The following is a 16,264-nucleotide window of genomic DNA, read 5'->3' on the forward strand; positions in this document are numbered from 1 at the left end:
CTTATATATATTTCAGTATGACAGTTCTTTTTATCATACTGTTTCTGCAGTGAGGAAGAGAATGTGTTTTTTTTCAATTTTGTTATTGTACATGAAAAAATAATAGACTTCTTGAATACACAGCATAACAATCCATACAAAAAATAAATACATAATGATAATAATAAAATTAATATAAGCATTCGGGTCTAAGGAAAGTAATTTGGGAACTTAATTGCCAGCAAGGGGAGCTATCTCCTGCCCTCTGAGGCAGTGTAGTACTGATGCAGTACTGATACAGTACTTTTTAATCAAGCTTAGTACAGAATTTGTGTGTAAAACACTATATATCCAGAGTTTTGTACTTTGCAGGTAGCTTTTAATGAGCTCTATTTATATGTAGGGTAACAAGTGCAGCAACAATTTAATGAGGTCAGCTGTTTACCTGAAATTTGAAAATCTCTCCTCAGAAGATACTTGTTTTAAGATCTTGTAACTTTTTGTGCAAGGAAGCTGCAAAGTGAGTAGTGGCTATAACCAGAGGCAATGCTGTCACAGTGAGCCCATATCGGTGTTCCTGGCTGAAGCAGTGAATGGCACAAAGACACTGATACACCAGACAATGTATGAAAAGTCTGTATAGTATCAATTGTGTCACTAAAAAAAAAAAAGAAAAAAAAAAAAAAAAAGAGAAATCTCAGCCCTGCCTTCAGTGTGTGTTGGGATTAGGTCAGGTGAACTCCTGAAGTTCCTTCCAGGCTGATTGATTCTGCAGTTCATTTAGATGTGCAGATGCTCCAAATCAGAGGTATGATATAAAATTTCTTTTTTGGCACTTTGCTTCCTGAAGACCCCTTCGAGTTATGATATGTCCAAGAGAAAATGATGTGGTTTCCTTTTTTTGTTGTTTGATTGTTTGGCATTGATAGTATTCACACAGGAAAAATATAATAACAAAGGCTATTCACAGCATTATTTTGATAATATTATATTTAATTGGTAAATATAATAGTAATGAAGAGAATGTCTAAAATTTACTCAGTGATGACCATGAGTGAATTTGTCTGTTTTAAGATTATAGAGCTTTAATGTAAGAGGAAATAATCTAATAATATTATTTAAGGGAAAATAACGTGCATTCTTTTTTCCACATACACATATAAATGCACACATATGTATACTTTTTTTAAAGTATGTCTGGAAAAAAATTCATGTTGGCTATAATGAGAGGAAATGTTAAGCATGGAGTAGAGAGGAAATTCTCAAAGATTTGTCTCAAACAAAATTTTGTACTGAACATCTCTGTGTTCATGATATTAATAAATTACCAATGGACTTTCATTATACAAGGTACTAATAATGATACTGATAAGCAAGCTTCAAAGGTGGCATGTAGTTAAGCAGTGAGATTAGTTGCTGCTTCAAGCAAATATACTGAATTTAAAAATCAAAAACTTGTTTCATGCAGTAGTAACGTTTGAAAATTTACTCAGTTACTTGAGAAAAAAGGGGTATGTATCAGGCATGTTACTATGATGGGTTTTACTATTTTGGGTCTTCAAGAAAAATACCTGAATTTATGTGAGTAAACTACTCCTTACTGATTACATTACTGATTTCCTAAAATATCTGATAGTTCGCAATAGTTTTTGTGAAATTTAATGCCTTCTACATGACAACACTGCAAAATCATGTTTTCAACATTACTTAGTCTGGATATAGTTCTATTTTCTAGTTCCAAAGCTAGAAGTACAATAGCATAAAACTTCTTTTTTATATGTGTACCACCTTTGTGCTGCCCTAAATAATGCAATTAGCTATCTTTGTATACTCCAAATTTTTAAAATACAGGAGAAAGTGTTTTGTTGGTATTGACCTGAAAAGCAGCTGAAGGCATTTGCACGTAATTTGAGAAATTAAGTTTTCCTAGATCACTCTGCTCAGTAAGATTTTCATGAACAAGCTCACTGAAATGCACAAAAACTCCTTTGAACACCTCCAGTGTAGCTTTAAATTTCTGGAAGACAAGATTAAGTATTCAGTGCTGGAGGCTAAGGTACAAGGCATCACAGATCACATTAAAGAATGTCCTAAGTTTTTCATGAGCACAGCCCTCCTCAACAATATTAGGTAAGAGCAGGTTTTGCTAATGCCAGCGACTCCTTGAGTTTAGGCCTTTTAAATTTTTCTGTGGATTCTGTCTTCTGGTCTAATAAAGGGTTTTTTCACATCACCAAAACTTTTGTTAAAGTTAATTTCGGAGGGACAAAATTCCTGTGTCAGACAGAATGAGAACAAATAAATGCAAACACGTAAAAAAATTAAACTGTAAAGTGATATAATGAGCTACAGAGTCATTTTAATTGCATAGATAATTATTTCACTTCCAAAGCAAGGATTTTTTTTTCTCCTACAAATGTATCAAATCATCCAGTTGACTCAGCATATTAACTGAGTTTATTACTAATAAATTAATGATTACTAATAATTACTTATTAGTAATTAATTACTAATTAACTAACTTATTAGTAATTAATTACTCAGACTATGAAAAATACTATTGACGTTGCAGCCTCTCAGTGAGGTTTTCGAAGACTGAATCCTGGTTTCTCTGTTTTCTTAATGTGATTTAATACAATATTCCTTTATCTGTATTTTCCCTTTGAAAGTGGCTTAAGAAAGAACGAATCATTGTACAATATTTGGTTTGCTAATAGCTTTTAGGTGTGCATTATTTTATGCGTTATAATTAGTGTTAAAATTTGTTTATGATAAAGGCTACAGTAAGTTTACAGATGTAGAGTCTTGTTCACAGACAAATTACTGCAAACTGAATGTATCCTAATTTTGAAATAATAATATATCATAATTTTGAAAAGTATCAGATCAGTCAGGGCTTATGTGTATAGTGAATCCATAAGAAATTTTGTCACATCCATTGCATATACTTCAAAGAATCCCTAGGTACAATATATGGGTAAAAGGTATGAGCTACCATATGTTCACATCTTTTTGTTATCTGTTATTCGCATTTTTAATTACTAGACTATGAATTTACAGGATCTAAAAGGTGGAGACTGTAAAAGCAAATGGACTTCATAATTTTAAACATAAAACATAAAATATTCAAGTGACTTCATGTAGTATTGTATGGTAATTGGTATAAACGTCAAGCAATAAAATTTCTGTGTTGGGTTTCAAAATTAACATCAAGTTAGCAACTATATTTTGTTTCCTTGATGCAGCTTTCCATTTTTATGAGAACATCTATAACAATCTGGCTACTGCTGTGCTCCTCTCTCTCCTCATCTCTCCTGTATCATGGAGTCAGACAGGTAGCCACAATGAAACAGAATAGTGATTTTTGGCTATGATGAAAATAGTAAAATAAAATTAAATAAAATATGATGAAATAAGGATAGTTTGCATTTTGCCAGTTTCAAAAAATATTCTCTCTTGAGAGCCAAAATTTGTAAAAGCCTTAATTTGAAAGTGTTTTCCCACCTTCTGTGCTAAAAGGTGACTTGCAACTCATATTCTGATGCACTGAAAAATCTTCTGGTTTGTGTTTAGTTCATTTCCTGCTGGGGATTCTGTATAACCTGGTGGGACTGGAACAAACTCAGGACCTTCAGCCACTGAAACCTTGGCTTAAAACTGTGCCTTCTGCAAACTGTATCCAAATATCACATCCTGGCTTTCCATATTCAGGGCCATCTGTTTGGTGGACATGGTGTCACTTTGAGGGCTTTTAACAGTTTCACTGAAGTTTACATGCCAAGCAAAGATAGTTTAGCATGGCAGCATATGTGGTTCTTCACCCAGAGGTATTTATTTGTGACTCCAGTCCATATGGATGGTACAAGTAGGGTAACCAGTCCTGCTCTGAACAAGTTGGTGGGCAATCCACTGAGCCAGGACAGTCAAGATTAATGCTGAGTTAAGACCAAGTGGAGGCATTTGCATTTATAAGGAAGTCACAAGGGATCAAAAACTTGCCCTATGCTAATGAAGGTGAAAACTGAACACAAGGCCATCTTTGAACATAAGAAGGAACTCATTTGAACATAAGATGGAATTAATTATTTGTACACTGTTTCCTAATATCGCGTACAAATGTCCTCAATTTTTTAAGGATAAATAATATTTTCTATTATTAATTTTTGATCATAATTGCCAATGTTATTTTTCTTTGTTACTGGAAAAATAATGGTGTCTGAAGATAGCATCTGATCACTGTTCTCTCCTTTGAACCTCTTTTGAACCATCTCTGAAGTTAGTTTCAGAAGGCACAGAAGAACATTCTTAGCATTTTGGATCTCTCTCTTCATTGTTAACTCCTCAGCACTATGCAGGATGCCAGAGGCAGCATCTCCTAGTAGGAAGACATCTTAAGGAAACATTAAAGATCACTTAACAAGTAAAAAGAAGATACTTTGATCCCTGATTCAAGAAAGTTATTCAGGGCAGTCATTAGTAACATACCTAAAAGGTCCAATGATGCCAGTTAACAGTCCTATATTTAAAAAGAACCATATAAGTATATGAGTTGAAGCCCTAGAACAAGTTACACTATGGGCTTTTCATTCATTCATTCATTAGGAGTGTTAAATGAGGAAGTGAGTGACTTAAATTATTGACCTATATCTAAAGAATTCTTTGGGTAGAAAAATGCAAAGTTAATTTTTAAGTTTTTATTTAGCTGAACAGGCATGTTTAAAATCAGATCTAGTAAATAGTGTTAAGATGGTAATGTTTTCATTGATACAATGAAATGCATGCTTTTATGCGCTAAAATTATTGATAAATAATTCCAGAAGAAAATTTGGGATGAAATATATCTAATTTTCACTTAGAAATTTTGTGGTAGAATTTGTGTTAATTTTTTTTGCAAGATTTAAGAGCTTAATGAATCCAAACGTCATTTTTACAGACAATATTAAAACATTCCCATTTTAGCTGAATTTTAAATTTGTTTTCATGCTAGAAAACCTGAGACACCAAATTATCTGTTCATCTCTAGGTTTAGACAGTTGCTTTCATACTTTGCCAAAGTGAAGCCTTCTGTATGTACATATACCTGTGTGTGTTTAAAAATGCATGCATTAGGTTCCTGACACTGATTAAAGCTTTTCTGTTGGGTGCATAAAGAAACTGTATTCAAAAGGTGCATTAATGATCAAAGTCTTCCTCATGAATGCAAAGAAAATCAACTTTCACTAAAGGATAATTAATTTTGTTTAACAGCTATGAAAAAATATGAACTGTTTCTGGAAATTCTATTCCAGTTCTATAGAGATTTATGATGAAAATAATCATTGGAAGGGGTGTTTGTTTATGAAGCAAAAAGGTACATATTAAACATGAAAAACAATATTTGTAATTTCATTGGGTTTGTAACATGGTTATTGATAATCAAAACAGAGAAAGGTATGAAAAAATATATAATTTTTATTGTCTTTTAAATACCTCCAGGGCTGGTGACTCTACCACTTCTCTGGGCAACCTGTTCCAGTGCTTGGCCCTCTGGAAGAAAAAAAAAATTCCTAATATGCAATCTAAACCTCCCTGGCACAACTTGAGACCGTTCCATTTTCTTGTATTGCTTGTGATGTGGGAGAACAGAGCAATCCCCCCTTCTTAAATCCCTTTTTTCAGGTAGTTGTGTACAGAGTAAGGTTTCCCCTCAGCCTTCTTTTCTCCAGATTAAACAAGGCCAATTCCCTCAGATGCTCCACATAAGACTCGTGCTCTAGACCCTTCACCATCTTTGTTGCCCTTCTCTGGATACACTCCTGAACCTCAATCTCATTCTTGTAGTGAGGGGCCCATAGCTGTCACCTGTTCCAGGAAGCAGTTGAGTAAATAAACTGTAGCCTTAGGATGCCACTGTGATGCAGTTTCTGTTCTTTTTCTCAGTTGCCTGTTTCTCTTATGAAGTGCAGAAATTTCTAATGAAAGAGAACTTAAAGTTATTGTTTGAATTTTTTACTGATACAGGCAAGGTTGAATAAAAAGATTAATGATAATTATTCCATGCAGAAAAATTAGGGGACTGTACAATATATTTTCCTTTAAATAATTTGTTCAGGAGAGAACTTCCTGAAGTCTGTCTGAAGAGGGATGATGTTTTGGGTGTTGGATTTGGAGCTTCCTTTTACCACAGTCCTTTGCTAGAGGAACTAGAGAAGCAAGCAGCTAGACATCAAACTTCTCTTAACAATAGCCAAGTATCTTTCCATTACATCGAAAGATACTAATTAAAATCAGTAAAGCTCATTCAGATTATTTTGGGGCTGAAGCAGTCAAGAATCATACTGCATACTGTTTGATGGAGAGAGCAAATGCAGTGACCCTTCTGCTTGGTGATAATGTCACATGGAATAATATGAGAAATTTAATAACATCCTTTGGCAATTTCAGAAAAGTTCAAGTTTGGTCTTTTCAGTGCTCTTATCTATTCCTTACTTGTTTCTCAACTAAAGACATTTTAGGCTATTTTAGGAAATACATCTTTTCTTGTAACTCCTTTAAAGCATATATTTCTGGCATCGCCCCTTAATCCGCAAGTTTATTTTCCAGTTATCACCTTTAAAGGATTTAGAACTTTTGCCACACTGTGATAGAATTTAATGGAAACTTATTTACATATTTTGGGAGAAAAGATCAAAGATGCCTGATTGTTATTTATTTCCCTATTCATAACTAGTTTAACTTTGTTATTCAGCTCAGAAAGCCTTTTACATGTGACTTGCTACTTATTTCTGAATTCTGTCCATTTTTTACTTATATTTTCAAACTCAAGGGACTCTTATAGACTGTTTCACATAAAGCCCATAACATGCCGCCTTTCATTCGTTTATGTGGACAGCTTTGGTTTCATGTAGAGACTCTGCAAGCAGGGTGCTATTGCTTTGTCCTCTTAAGCTGTAGAATTTATTGCCTGACACACACAGTAGGTAGCTGGGCATATTCCCTGTGGAATGACTGAGTCTTTTTTGGCCTGGTAGTCAACTGTCAGGTGTTCATTGTCCGTTGTTCCCCGGAACAGATTTGTTTTCAGTGCTGCTCAGTTACCATCCTTCAAGACCTGATTTTCTTCCTTGAGATTTCATACCATTTCATGTCAGTGCTATTCCTCTTCAATCCTTGAGCTATTAACTAGCTCTATCTCAAAAGTGTTATCTCTGTCTGGAATTTTACCTTTCCCATTTTACATAAATATTACTCTATGTAATAATAAGTCTTGTTAAAACTAAACAGCTTTCTCAGAAGACTTAGGCAGGATTACAAAGCTGCTGTTGTGTCATTATGCAGGTCATGGATAGCTCGGCATCCGGAAGGATGGTGGTACCTAATGCCTACAATTCGTCATGACGTGCTCTTCCATAAGGTTCTCATCTTTCACTTGCTTTCCTTTATTCTTATCAGCCCATTTTTCTGTTTTCACCTCTTACAGAAATTCTTTCCAAACTTATGCCTCACTTGCCTACCCTTCTTTTATTAAGCTTCTTTTTTCAATGTTGCTGTTTCAAACTGATTTTTCCAGAGGTATGAGCTGCTTTGGCCTCCCAGAAGAGGCAACAATATGAGGTCTCAGGAAAACAACTCTGTCTACTGCCCACATCTGCCATCTTCAACACATCTGTGGCCTGCAGGTCGACTTACTGGCATGTGTTGAGGTATAAGCAAAGAAATCTGCCTTGCTGCAGTGAATTGGAGTGTCAGGTCTAGTGTGACCCACACACTGACAGAATAATACTCCAGGATTGGCTTTTTAGGGGTGTCGTCCTGAAGCAGGTTGAGAAACCACTCCTCTTGTGTTACATACAATTGATGTCCAGATTCTGCATTGATTCAAGCTGCAGGGTCTGTTGCCTTTCTTGTACACAAGATTTGCTTCTGCATATGTGGCCTTTTGCAGCTGTCGCTGGCAGCAGAACTGCATCACTGTGCAGCACTGATGTGCCATAGGATGGGTTGCTTGGGGGCCCAGAAATCAAATTTTTGTGCCATAGTTTTCCTTGGACAATATCCTCCACATCACCTGGGAGTCTGGCTGGGAGACCAGTCTAACTGATTGAAGTAAAATCCCTGAAACCCACACAATGTGGGACCAAGGAGCCTCAGCACCAACTGCCCTGATTTCTGATCTGTCTCCGTTCTGCCTCATCACTTGCTAATACATACTCAGAATTTATCCACTCAATTCTGAGTCAATCACAGTGGGCAAGGCATGCACCTTTTGACTTTATCCTTTTGTACTTACCCATAACTGGCATTTCGAAGACATCATCTTCCTTTTCTCTCCAATTCAAGTATTTTCTCCCTTTCCTGGAAAAGCCCAATGGCCCTGAGAGAAGTATTGAGCAGAAAATGATTCATATGGTTTTCACTTTTTTTTTAATGTCTCATCACCCTCTCTGTAAAGAAATTCTTTCTAATATCTAACCTAAACTTCCCCTGGCACAACTTAAGACCATGCCCTCTTGTCCTGTTGAAAGTCATCTGGGAAAAACGACCAACCCCCACTTGGCTACAACCTCCTTTCAGGTAGTTGTAGAGAGTGATGAGGTCTCCCCTGAGCCGCCTCTTCTTCAGGCTGAACAGCCCCAGCTCCATCAGCCTCTCTTCATAGGGTCCGTGCTCGAGTCCTTTCACCAGCCTGGTTGCCCTTCTTTGGACCTGCTCTAGGACCTCGATATCCTTCCTGAAATGAGGGGCCCAGAACTGGACACAGTACTCGAGGTGTGGCCTCACCAGGGCTGAGTACAGGGGCAGAATCACTTCCTTGGACCTGCTGGCCATGCTGTTCCTCATACAGGCCAGGATGCCATTGGCCTTCTTGGCCACCTGGGCACACTGCTGGCTCATGTTCAGCTTCCTGTCAATCCAGACTCCAAGGTCCCTCTCTGTCTGGCTGCTCTCAGCCACTCTGTCCCCAGCCTGTAGCGTTGCATGGGGTTGTTGTGGCCAAAGTGCAGGGCCCGGCACTTGTTGAACCTCATCCCGTTGGAATCAGCCCAACTCTCCAGTCTGTCCAGGTCCCTCTGCAGAGCCCTCCTGCCTTCCAGCTGATCCACACTCCCCCCCAGCTTAGTGTCATCTGCAAATTTGCTGATGGTGGACTCAGTCCCTTCATCTGAATCATCAATGAAGATATTAAACAGAACCGGGCCCGACACTGATCCCTGGGGGACACCACTAGTGACCGGCCGCCAACTGGATGCAGCACCGTTCAGCACCACTCTCTGGGCCCGGCCCTCCAGCCAGTTCCTAACCCAGCACAGAGTGCTCCTGTCCAAGCTGCGGGCTGACAGCTTTTTCAGGAGAATGCTGAGGGAGACGGTGTCAAAGGCCTTGCTGAAGTCCAGATAGACCACATCCACAGCCTTCCCCTCATCCACCAGGTGGGTCACCTGATCGTAAAAGGAGATCAGGTTGGTCAGACAAGACCTGCCCTTCCTAAACCCGTGCTGGCTGGGTCTGATCCCTTGCCCATCCTGCAGGTACTGTGTGATTGCACTGAGGATGATCTGTTCCATAACCCTGCCAGGCACTGAGGTCAGGCTGATGGGCCTGTAGTTTCCTGGGTCCTCCTTCCGGCCCTTTTTGTGGATTGGCGTGACATTCGCCAACTTCCAATCATCTGGGATGTCCCGAGTGAGCCAGGACTGTTGGTAGATGATAGAGAGAGGCTTGGCGAGCTCTTCTGCCAGCTCCCTCATCACCCTTGGGTGGATCCCATCTGGTCCCATAGACTTGTGGGGATCCAAGCAGCTCAGTAGGTCACTGACTGTGTCCTTCAGGATTACAGGGGAGCTGTTTAGATTCTTGTCACCTTCTGTAACCTTCAGAAGCCATCTGTCCTCAGGATAACATGTCTTTTTGTTGAAAACTGAGGTAAAGAAGGTGTTAAATACCTCAGCCTTTTCTTCATCTTTGACAACTATATTCCCACCTGTGTCCAGTAAAGAATGGATGTTTTCCTTGCCCCTTCTTTTGCTGTTGATGTATCTATAAAAGGACTTTTTGTTATCCTTCACAGAGGTGGCGAGATTCAGTTCACGCTGTGCCTTTGTCTCTCTAATTTTCTTTCTACATGACCTAACTATGTTCCTGAGTTCCTCCGGGGTAGTTAGCCCTTTTTTCCGTAATTGGTAGGTCCTCTTCTTAACCCTAATTTCTTTCAGAGTCTCCCAGTTCAGCCAGACCGGCATCTTCTCCGCCGGCTCGCCTTTCGGCACACTGGGACAGCCTGCTCCTGTGCTTTCAAAATTTGCTCCTTGAAGTAGGTCCATCCCTCCTGGACCCTTTTGTTTTCAAGGGCTGTTTCCCAGGGTATACTCTGAACTAGTTTTCTGAATAGGCCAAAATCTGCCCTCCGGAAGTCCAACGTAGAGGTTTTATTGACCCTCCTTGTATCCCTGAATATTGAAAACTCTATTATTTCATGATCGCTAAGTCCCAGGCATCCACCAACCACCACATCTCCCACCAGCCCCTCTCTGTTTGTGAAAAGAAGGTCAAGCGGGGCTCCATCCCTGGTGGGCTCATTTACTAGTTGGAGCAGGAAATTATCCTCTATACACTCTAGGAATCTCCTAGACTGCCTCCTCTCTGCGGTGTGGAGTTCCCAGCAGATGTCTGGTAGGTTAAAGTCACCCACAAGAACAAGGGATGACGATTTTGAAACATCCGCCAGCTGCCTGTAGAATAATTCATCATCCTCATCATCCTGATTGGGTGGTCTCTAACAGACTCCCATCACGATATCAGCCTTGTTGGCCTTCCCTCTGATTCTAATCCACAGGCACTCCACCTTATTATTGCTGACCTCAACTTCTACAGTGTCAAGAGACTCTCTAACATATAGGGCTACCCCTCTGCCTCTCCTACCCTGCCTGTTGTATGTATTGGTGACACCTTGAACACAAGTTTAGTATAGAGATGCCCAGGCTAATGTTTAGCATCTCAAGCAATTTATGTACCCAAGATAGGCTACTTCACATTGCTTTGTGATGTTTTTGAACTGCTCTAATTTAATTTCTTTTCTGTGCATAGATATTTCTTATCTATACTAACTATTACAAATTGTGTGCATATTTTTAAATATGTAGCAGGATAAGAAGTGAGGTAAAGACCTTCAAAACATCTTGCATTTATTAAGAAAAAAACCCCAACTTTATTTAAAATATGTAGTGAAATCTTTCCTGAGTACTCATAAAAGTCTGACTAATTAATTGTTATCTTTTAGCTGCCAAAGGAAAAATGAGCAACATACTAGAAAGACTAAATGCAACTTAAAAAACTATTTTCTACCAAAGGTACATCTGTAGTGGCAAAAGCTGTATTGCCAAAATAGTGAGAATACTCCAAGCAGTTTTTTTCTTTTTTACTTCTATTTGCATCTCTCAAAGTACCATCTTTGTTAATACTTGTTGCATTCTTCAAAGCCTAGAGCTGTGACCCTGTAAGATAATATATGACTAATATGCTTTATTTAATCATATCAGTCTTCTTAGGATCTTAAATCCCAAGACATAAACATCCTCAAATTCCATTGGAAAGTAAAGAAAAAAAAGTTAGTGAATATACCCCAAAAATGCAATTTTTTATATCTTCAAGATTGTTTGAAGTTTCATTACATTATTCCTATTAACTCTCCAAGTCAGGAAGCATGTGACTTACAGACTGGAATAATGTATTTTGCTATTCTCAGGATTGAAGCTCAACTCAAATTTCATGTTAAAGAGTTGTATTAAATTCTAGGCACAACCTCTCTAATTATAGCAGTCCCTGTAAATTTGTTCAGGGGGAAAGGAACTGCAAAGTAGCTTCAGAAATTCCTGTTTCTCTTTTGTGGAAGAATAATGAGAACTTTCCACATAATTTAATGAAATCCTTCATTAGTGAGCAGTTACATTTGTATTCCATATTAAATAAGTTCTTTGTGCATGGAAAGTAACTCTCTCAGTTTATTTAAAATTGGTGGGAATCTATTACCTTTATAGGATGAATACTGATTACTATGCCACTGGTATTTTCACAACCAAATCAGTTTCAAATGAAGGATACAAACAGCATGCTAAACCAATTGCTGGAAGATAATATAGCATTATTTTTCAGTAGTGCTTTCAATTAAAATGTACTCCTTCTGTAATCCCACAGCTGACCAAACAGGAATGCTATTTATAGGAGATGCTATAATACAGGTCAGTAAACATTCACTTTTTTCCACAGACTTTTGTTTTCCATGCCTCTGTGTTTATTTTTTTTGGAAATTACACATTAAAAATAATTTTCTCGTTGTATCTGTTTTTAGGTTAATGGTATAAATGTAGAAAGTGCTACTCATGAAGAAGTGGTAAGTCATTCCACTTTCATTTTTGTAATAGTGTATAGAATGTCCTGTGTCCATACTATTCTTTCTCTATGCTTGTTTCAGATGAGTTTTTGTACTATAAAGACACCGTGCTATACTCATACATGTGACTATTACAAACTTAATTTTGGATTTTACCATTTGTAGTCTTACCATAACTCTTCATGGTAACATATATGCACTTGTAGCACAAATGTACTATTATAAAGCTGTATGTGTATTGCTGAGAAACACTGGAAAATCCTCAAATCCTCTTGCCCAGGACTGTACAGCACACTGTTTAGAGCAGTCAGCATCTGCATAACTTCTGAGTCTGGTAATGTCAAGTCTAGAGGAATTTTGAGACTGAAGAATGGAATTGTGGTAGCTAGTTCTAGCTCAACAATATGTTGACTCTTGTTGGTGTTTTAATTTTTATGGTAATGTGCAAGAAATGGACCAAGGTATTCCAGTGAGCTTTTTATTTGCTTACAAAAGAGTATTGTTTAAATGGTTTTTACATTGCTTTATAGAATTAAGATGTCAGGGACTTCTCTTGGGGAAAAAATAAAATAGGGAGCTACTTTCTTCTAAACAATGCTGCTTGTGTAGCACTTGCAGTGCTTATATGCTTGCAGATGAATCTCAGATAAAAAAACGTGTATCAATAGTTATTCTATATTACCTATTAGGGTTTAAACAAGAGGTAAGCCAGAAGTTGTTAGCTGAATTTTCAAAATATTTTTACCATCACACATTCTCCAGTGGGTCTGGAATTGAATATCTTTGACCAGTGTTCAGGCATCATTTTTTGCACGTTCTCCTCTGCTATCTGGAGGAGCGTCTCCTCTGCCCTAGCTGGAGAATTGTCTCCACAACTCTCTGACTAATGCATTGAAAACCAAAGAGGCTAGGGGATGCCTCCTAGCAAACACATGCTTTCAGAGCCTCTGTTCCCTGTGATGCCTACTCTATATTCTGTCCTGAATCACTGATACCTCAGCCCCATCTTTCTCCTATATATCCCATCCAACAGTTCTATCCTATAAAGACTTAGTTGGCTATTGCCTCTGCTGCAGTGATGAATGCCTCTTTGGTAATGGATGACTGAAGTTACTGAAGTTTTATCAGCTTCAAGGCTTTGTCTAAAGATTCTTACCTACCCTTATAATTACAAAATTTTATCAGATTTGATTTGAAAATGTTGTGGGCACTTGCCATTCTCACTGACAAGAAAAACTGCAGTAAATATTATGCTCCTCTTATTCTCTTTTATGCTCCAGTTATTTTCTGCAGTTTTGGAATACAGTTTAGCACAACGTTTGATCTAGCCTGAAATGAAATAATTTATTGTAGTGGTTAGTTTTGAAGTGGTTTATTTCAGTTATCAGATTGACTGTATGTGGATAAAGCCAGTTCACATTAGCTGTATATGCAGTGCTTTTGTGGTCTGCAATGCAAGGCAGTGTGGGTAAAAATTGTTACCCCATGTTGCCTGTTTATTGGCAGTTATCAGTCCATCCACTGACAACTGTATCTCGGAATAGCAGCTGTAGAAACCATAAATTACATGGGCTTTGACAGTCTTATCAGCAAGGCAGAAATTACTTGGGCAAAGGAACTAAACTTGCTTTTTTTAGTTAGAGGTGTTCTCTTAAGGTCAAGACAAAGTGCAGCTGTGTGATCTTGTAGGCCTTTTTGGTGTTGATTAATATCATCAGGCTGAATCTCTCAAATAATTACAGACAATCTCAGGAAAGCACAGAGTCTGTTCTACTCTATTTTGGTAAACTGCCCTCCAGCTGCCTGTATTATTATTGCACATAGAAAGTTCTAAACTTCCTGAGAGTTATTCCCCAGAAGACAGTAGCATCCCTTAATAATTGCTTTTCAGTACCAAGAAAGGATCCAGAACTGTCCATGTAACACATCTGTGCTTCAGTTGTGAGGAATGACAGAAATGCATAATGCTGCTGTTTACCATGTGCATGAGAATTCAATAGAATTATTAAACAAAACTTCTGGAACAACTGTTGGCCTAATAGCTGAAGGAAGCTGCAGATTTATGAGATCTCAATGGGCCAGGAGACAGCTCTGCAGACAACTTTCTGCTACCACAACTTGCTATCATAATCAGAGCAGGGTTAGATAAATGGGTCAGGTGGTAGAGGGAAGGTCTAGTTCTATAGAATTTGAGATGAGGTAGACTGGTGCCAGAGTTCCTAAGACACTGGAGAGTATTTTATTTCTTATTTCTATCAAAAGTATGTCTTTACATTTTTATGAAATAATGGCTGAGATTTCTCATCCAAAAGTAAAGTCTCTGTATCTAAATATGTTTGGTTTGCAATTGAAAAGAAATACTTAAAAAAAAAAGTATTCATTTAATGTCCTTAGGCTTTCAGCTTATAGGAAGCAGGTTTTTGTCAGTAGTTTTGTAGATGGAACATGTCAGTGATGATGTGCTTGTCTGCTACCTGTCAGGAGGTTAAGATTTCTCATCTCATTTTTGTTGGATTTCAGAGGCCCAGAGTGTGTGCAACTGTACACAAACATGGCATATAAACATCCAGAATGAAATTTATATTGAATTCAGGAATGTCTGAATAATCTGTTTACTAAGCAAAAAAGAAATTAAAAAATAAACAAAAAAACAACACACAAAACAGGAAGCCTTCAGTTTACATTATTGAGGGTCCATGGGTCCCTACACCTTTTTTTCTGATGAAAATGAATGTGTTTAAACTTCTGGTGTGGTAGATATCCAGAATCACAATGAATTTTGTTTGAGAAAGTGATTCTTTCATATGTAAGGTTTTTAAGGTATGTCAAACAGGAAATCCAACCCCTAAGCTCCATTTGGGATTCAGAGACCAGATAAACCATCACCTTTGAGTTTTAAATATAGTGCAGTGGTTTTGGGCATCTAAGAACACTGGAGAAGGTTGTGTTAGAACATACTAAGCTATTAAAATTATAGCTTAATTTTTAAGGGTATTTGTCCACAAAGTAGGAGGTTAATGATGGAGGTCCCACCTAGCTTGTAAGTAATGATACCTGCATCTATCTGTCTCCATGCAAGTGTCCTATTTTCTAAATGTGTCAGGCAGGTTAGGTGAGGAAGTCCAGCAGTTATGTTCAAAAAAAGCAGGAGGCTTGGATAGTCTCAGTTTCACACAGGGTTGCATTTTTCACTTAACATTTTTAGCCTCATACAAAGTATTTAGTCAATGGGAGCCTGTAATATGTTGCTCAGGAATTCTTTTGGCTTTTTTTTTTTTTTTTTTTTTTTTTTTTTTCATCTGGCACCATGATCAGTTGCCTGCTTCAAGGTGGGGCTTCTGAAATGTCATCTTCCAATATAGTTTGGGCATACTTCTTGCTGCTTATATTCTAGATGGTGAAGACCTTTTTGAAAATATATAATTTGAGATTACAAATTGTACTTTTTGATCTAGGAAATGATGTGCTGTGTCTGGCTGACATGGAGTTAACTTTCTTCATAGCATATGGTGCTGTATTTTGGTTTGTGGCTAAAACAATATTAATAATACACAGCATTTTCGGTTTTGCTGAGCAGTGCTTGCACACCATCAGGGCTTTCTCTGTTTTCTCTCTCTTTGTCCTTTCAATGAGTAGAAATTGGGTGTGAAACTGGGAGGGGGTACAGCTTGGACAGATGACCTGAACAGACCAAAGGGATTTTTCATGCCAGATAGCATCATGCACAGCAGTAGAAATTGGGGGAGGGGTGGGAGGTCTGGGGGATGCAGCCTTTGCTTGGAGACTTGGAAGCAGCCTTTGCTTGGAGACTTGTTGAGCATCAGTCTGCTTGTAGAATTGCCTCCACATCACTTGTTTTGCTTTTACCTTTTGTCTTTGTTTACTTAAGCTGTCTTTATTTCAAAGGTTTTGTTACTT

The 16,264-nt window shown here is 38.0% G+C and overlaps 1 protein-coding gene across 1 annotated transcript in view; it reads left to right on the forward strand.

Annotated features, from left to right (window-relative positions):
• Positions 1 to 16,264, forward strand: part of SNTG2 (syntrophin gamma 2) — a 139,997-nt gene that overhangs the window by 21,605 nt on the left and 102,128 nt on the right. Inside the window, exons 5-6 of the mRNA XM_071742457.1 lie at positions 12,151 to 12,194; positions 12,305 to 12,346. Of these exons, the coding sequence (XP_071598558.1) occupies positions 12,151 to 12,194; positions 12,305 to 12,346 (86 nt within the window). The remainder of the gene's footprint in view (positions 1 to 12,150; positions 12,195 to 12,304; positions 12,347 to 16,264) is intronic.

Source organism: Heliangelus exortis, chromosome 3, assembly GCF_036169615.1.
Source record: "Heliangelus exortis chromosome 3, bHelExo1.hap1, whole genome shotgun sequence".
In the NCBI taxonomy this organism is placed as follows: Eukaryota; Metazoa; Chordata; class Aves; order Apodiformes; family Trochilidae; genus Heliangelus; species Heliangelus exortis.